This window comes from Balaenoptera acutorostrata, chromosome 17, assembly GCF_949987535.1.
Source record: "Balaenoptera acutorostrata chromosome 17, mBalAcu1.1, whole genome shotgun sequence".
Classification (NCBI taxonomy): domain Eukaryota; kingdom Metazoa; phylum Chordata; class Mammalia; order Artiodactyla; family Balaenopteridae; genus Balaenoptera; species Balaenoptera acutorostrata.
The window spans coordinates 8387061-8393060 of record NC_080080.1 but is presented as its reverse complement, the minus strand read 5'-3'; the positions used below and the strand labels follow the sequence as shown (position 1 = coordinate 8393060).

The 6000-nt window shown below is 52.6% G+C and overlaps 1 protein-coding gene across 1 annotated transcript in view; it reads left to right on the top strand.

Annotated features, from left to right (window-relative positions):
• CCN4 (cellular communication network factor 4) overlaps positions 1 to 6000 on the top strand; it is a 31505-nt gene that overhangs the window by 18568 nt on the left and 6937 nt on the right. The window contains exon 3 of the mRNA XM_057532069.1: positions 5300 to 5560. Coding sequence (XP_057388052.1) covers positions 5300 to 5560 — 261 coding nt within the window. The remainder of the gene's footprint in view (positions 1 to 5299; positions 5561 to 6000) is intronic.

Here is a 6000-nt window from a genome sequence, read left to right as displayed (position 1 = left end):
GCATTTATTCAAGATACCTGATCCAGCATGATGAAAAGAGGTCACTAGGCATCATGATGCAGCAGCCTAACTTCTGAAAAGTTACACAAAGCCTCATAAACCCAAGAACTCCCTTCTTCCCTTAATGCTGAATCAAGCTTTCCCCATAACTGTGATTCTAATACACCCCACTGCATATTCACACACAGCAGACTCTCTCATCCTCAGTCAACCCATTATATTTCCTGAAGTGGGTTGTTAATGAGGGTTATGCACAAAATTCCAAGTCAAAACAATCATGGTTAACTTATGAGCACTTTCTGCTCTTTTGACCTCAGTTCATGCCTCAACTTTCATACCAAGTCATCTGTCTTTAGCGTTCCAAATAACTACCATTGATTCTGCCACCTTTCCATTTTTTCCCCCTTTTACTGAGACTCATTATTAGCCCCACAAAACTGTGTTCAGTGAGAACTTGCAGATTCCATCTGCATAGAATCATCTGGCGTGTTGGTTAAAAATGTTATTCCTGAGCCCCACCCCAGACTTACTCATTCCAATTCTCTGGAAGTGGAGATAGGAATCTACAACTTTAACAAGCTCCTTGGGTGATTCTCATACTCAGGTTTGAGAGTGACTGCTAATGTATATAGTCACTCATATACTCTCTCCCCGTAGCCAGGTAAGGAAACCAGGCTGAGCCTTCCTGTGGTAGAATCCCCTCCATGTCTATGAGATTGTCTCATCATTTCTTTCCCCTTTTACAGCTGTTCTTTAAGGTCATTAAAAGGAAATTCATTGTGACTATACGATTCTCTAAAGTTGCAATGACATCTCACCACGTGCCAGGCACCACAACTTTATAGACATTCTCTCATGGACCCATAGACTGTACAGACCCTGGAACTGCCTATCCTGCCTGCCTTTACCACCAGGGGCCTGGAAACCCACCTTCCCAATCCACCCCCAGCCCTCTCTCTTTATATGTCAGCTCCTGCCTTCACTTGGCTCCCCCTCATCATGAGTCTCTATTTCCATTCCTCGTATTTGAAAAGAAGACTGTGGTTTTCAGGAGACTGTAATGAGTACTACACTTGCCAAGGGTTCTCTGGTCATATAGGTCTACAGACATTGGAACAAATAAGGTTCAATAAGTGAAACAGGACTTTTCAGAGGTTTTAAACGTTCACGTCCATTGTCAAATTCCAAAAAGAGAGCTGTCATAAGAAGACTTTTCTTTTTGAACTTATTTGCACAGTGAACACGTTTTTCCAGGCAGATTTTTACCCAATCACCCACTTACCCCACCACACACACTCACTCAGATACACACGCAGCATGCATACATGTGCACACACACACACACACACACACACACACACTAAATTCACCAGTGTTCTGCTGAACATCTTCCTGGAAATGCTGCCATAGAGTCTGAATTCATGAGACCCTAATGCGAGAAAGAGAGTCCAGGGTCTGAGGTGCTAGAGGGGAAGAGGCTTCGGGGCCAGAGGGGAAAGAGAAAGAAGAGTTCCTCTACGCACACAATCTGTCAGCAAATGGCCAACAACCAATGGACGATCCCCAGGACAGGCTAAATCTGTCCTTAGAGATGTGCGTGTAATTAAGCCAGGACAAGGAAATAAAAATGAGCAGTTGCAACACTGGCACAAATAACTCAAAGAGAGGATCACAGGGATTATGGAAAACTAGTGACTGCAAGCTTTGGCCACTGAGGCCAGGGAGAAAAGTGAGTTTGGTCTGATCCAGTCCGCTCAGTTTTCAAGTGAATCCAGAAAGAAATCCAGATTTGTGTATGATTTGTAAATGTTGGCAACACATTCAAAACTCTTTTTAAAAACACTCCATGGGCCAAACTAAATACATCTGTGGGCCGAGAGTGACCTCTGAATTAAACTGTTTGGCTATTTTGGTGGACAAAACATGACTCTGCATTCAATGCAGCTGGGTCAGGATTGAGGGCAGTGTGGTTTGCTGGAAGGATCATGAAATTTACAGGCAGACAGACTTGGGTTTTGCCTCCTGGCTCTGCCACTTACTGGCTACGTGACCTTGGGCACGTCACTTAAGGAGCTTGATGGAACCAGCTTCGCGTGGGGGTTGAGGCTGAAGCCTAAAATGTGGTCAGCTGCTCTTGGTGACTATCTCATGTGCTTCAGCTTTCCTTTGTAGAAGTTCCCTTAGCCTTGTCCACGGTCATCCTCAGAGTTTGGGGGCAGGGCTGGTTCCAAGCTCAGACTCTCCCATCTGAAGAGGGAGGGAGTAGAAAACCCACGCGTGGCGTTTGGAGCTTGACAACCTAAGTTCGAACCCCAGTGCCGCAACTAACTAGTACAATGGTTTTAGGAAAGCTGCTTAACCTCTTTAAGTGTCAGTTTCCTCATCAAGGAAAAATGCAATGAATGAATAATGCCTTCCTCTCTGGGTGGTTAGGATGTCGAGTGCCTGATACACGGTAGAAGCCCAATACAGAGTAGGTTTCACCCCACCTGACATCCATCCATCCATCCACTGATTCATTCACACGGTGAACACAGGTTAGTGATAATACAGCAATGGGGCTACAAGGCATGGCCCACTGTCCCTGTTCCCAGGCAGGTGACAGTCCTCCAGGGGTGGGGCAAGGGGAGTAAAGGTCCAGGTGGCACAGCAAGGTGACTTGAGTTCCTTGAAGTCCGTCAATAAAATGAAAGCCCACCAGGTCATGCCTGGACTTGCAAGTCTGAATGGTGAAGGAAACTCAGCCAGCTTCCCCATCTAGCCAGGACCTGGTCCTTCAATCAGTCAGAAAGAAATCGAATCAGGAAGGGGTGTCAGAGTCCGCTGATGGGACAATCCACAGCCATCACACATGCCATCCATCCCTTGTCCCCATCCCCTAAACCTCCCAGGAGACCGTGAACAACTTCTAGAGGCAAAGGTTCCCAATCCTGGCTGCAGACTGGATTCACCTGGGAGCTACCAAGGGCAAAACAATAAAAATACTGAAACCCAGGTCCACCCTCATATACTGGAGCCTGGTGTGGGCACCAAAATTTTAAAGAGCTCCGCCAGTGGTGTCATCGTGCAGCTGGTGTTGAGAACCCCTGTGCTAAGGGCTCCCAGCACCCGGCACTGCCCTCTCCACCAAAAGTTCCCACGCACAGGGGCAGAGACGGGCTTCAGCACTCCTGTCTCCCCCTCCACCAATACACACGCGCACGCGCACACACTCCCTGGAGCAAGAGGGCGCCGCCAGGGGTGACTCAGAACGCAAAGATGAGTGATTCACCCAGTGCTTCCTCTGCTTTGTTTGCTTTTCCTATTTCCCCTCCTTTACCGGTGTCTGGTGGAAGGAAATGGATGGGGGAGTCAGAGCCCGCAGGCTTTGGGAGCAGCTCCATCAGTCACCTGTTGGGTGACCTCGAGCACTAATCCCACACCCCCAGTTCCCGTCTCTGCCAAAGGAAGGAAACAAAGCTCTCCAAGGGCAGTCACTGCGAGGACCGCATGAGATACCAGATGGGGCCTGGCTCCAGATCAGAGGGGCAGTAAGTGCTGGTGCCTTTCCTTTCTGTACGTTCTCCGGCACAATCACCTCCCAAGGAAACCAGCAGTCACCCCAATATTCCCACAGGCTGCCCTCACTGCTCTGCTGAGCCGAGCTCTGTGACCTTAGGTGCGTGATTCAACACCGCTGAGACTCAGGTTTGCTGTAGGTGAAAATGCAGGTGATGATGTGGTATCGTTTCCTTATGGGATGAAGTCAGCAATGCAAGGAAGCCTAACACAAAGCAGGTCAGGCAACCAAGAACCCTCACTCCTGCTGGATACAGGGATGATGATGATGATGATGATGATGATGATTCACCTTCAGGTGAATCCAGGAGATAAGCTGGAACTCTTGGCAGACCAGCCGTCCTCGGGTGAATGCCCTTGCCGCCCTGGGCTCTCTGCTTGCTCTTCCAGACACTGCCCTCAGGGTGGGACCCGACATCAAGGGTGGGAATGCTGGTGGGGGCCCAGCAGCCCCAGATCTCTCCTGGAACTCCAGGCTTGCAGAACCAGCTCCACACGGCCACTCTGATGGCAACCGGGCATCTCGTGTCTAGTGAAAAACTTGAGTCCACCCACCCCAACCTTGCTCCTCTGAGGACAGGGAATCCCTCTCCTTCCAGGCTCAGGACATAGAACTAGGAGTCCTTCTTGATGCTTCTCCTCTCATCCTTGCATCCTATCTGTCAGCGAGTCCTTCCAAATATACCCAGAAGCTGAGCCCTTCTCCTCCTGGCTGTCCCTCCCTGGTCCAAGCACCACCACCTCTTACCTGGATTCCTAGTGTGGACTCCTGACACCACCCGTACCCCATCAGTCTGTTCTCAGCTCAGCACCACGAGTGTTTTTGTGAAACATAATTCATATCATTGATTCAACAGTTACTCATTGAGCACCTACTGTGTGCCAGCCTCAGTTCTAAGCTCTAAGAGCTTTGTATTTTCCGCTGAGCCTCCAGGGAAGCCCCCTCTCACCTCATCTCCTGCCTCCTGACTTTCTGTCACCCTTCCCTGCCCTCTCCCACATCCCAGGCTGCTCCCACCTCGGGCCTTCCTGCCTACAGCCCCTCCCTGCCTGGAAGGCTCCTCCCCCAAGACCTGGGCAGCTCACCTCCTCACCTCCTTCCCACCTTTGCTGAAGCATCCTCACCTCCGTGAGGCTTTGCTTGCCCACCTTGTTTAAATCTGCAAACCATGCCCCCCCAATCCCATCAACTGCTTTACTGCCCCCATCAGCATTCTAGATGGTCCGTTGTCTTTCCTCTGTCCCCCACTACAATGTAACCTCTTCGAGGGCGTGGTTTTTTGTCTCCTTGCTTCACTACTAAATCCCCAGCACCTAGACAACTCTATAAATTTGCATTGAATGAACTGAGTCTTTGTTTCAAAGTGTTCGAATAGCCTTTACATCTCTTCTGCTGGGCTCAGAACCCTGACCCTGGAGGCAGAAAATTGTCAGGACCAGGTGTTGTGCCACCTGATGGGATAGGACAACGGGCTAGCCACACGGCTCCCTGTCCCGGCCTCTCACCCCGCTCCAGACTGGCACTGCGGGCTTCTCCGCGGGTTAAATGAACTGGCTCTCCCTCTGCTCAGGTCCCACCGAACTCCCCCCACGCGGGCTCGGCCCAGTGGCTTCACACTGCCCTGCCTTCGCCCCTCCCCTACGACGGGAACATGGGGGGGTGTGGTCCAGCGGGGGCGGGGCTGCCCTGCGGGGGGCCGCCGGAGCCCACCTGCCTGACCCTCGGCGCCTGTGTCCACAGAGGTGGTCGGCGTGGGCTGCGTGCTGGACGGCGTGCGCTACAACAACGGCCAGTCCTTCCAGCCCAACTGCAAGTACAACTGCACATGCGTGGGCGGCGCGGTGGGCTGCACGCCGCTCTGCCTCCGCGCGCGCCCCCCGCGCGTCTGGTGCCGCCACGCCCGGCGGGTGAGCGTGCCCGGGCGCTGCTGCGAGCAGTGGGTGTGCGACGACGACGCCAGGAGGCCACGCAAGACGGCGCCACGCCACACGGGCGCCTTCGGTGGGTGCTGCGCACGGGGGGCGGGGCGCAGGGCGCGGGGGGGAGGGCGGACCCTGGGGTCGGGGGTGGGGGGGCGGACCCTCCCGGAGCTCTGACCGCCCACCTGTGATTGACAGGAGCCCCCGGCCCCCAGTCCCCAGTCCACCACTCAGGAGCGGTGTGACCTTGGGAAAGTCACATCTCCTCCGGGACCCTATTTCTCCGCTGGTAAAATGGAAATAGGACCACCTGTCCACCTGTCTTATGGGATCCTCCATGCGTAAAAGGAGGAAGTGCTTCGTAAAGAAGGAAGCAGACACGTGTGGTTCCTTATTCTCCTACTAAGGAGTTTAGGAGGGGAGGGGTGGAGGCGGAGGAAGGACCGGTGTGTGGGTACCTGGGAGGAGAGGCTTGAGCAGCAGGTGGAAGGGCAGAGAGGGAGTGGATGGCTTCCCGCTCAC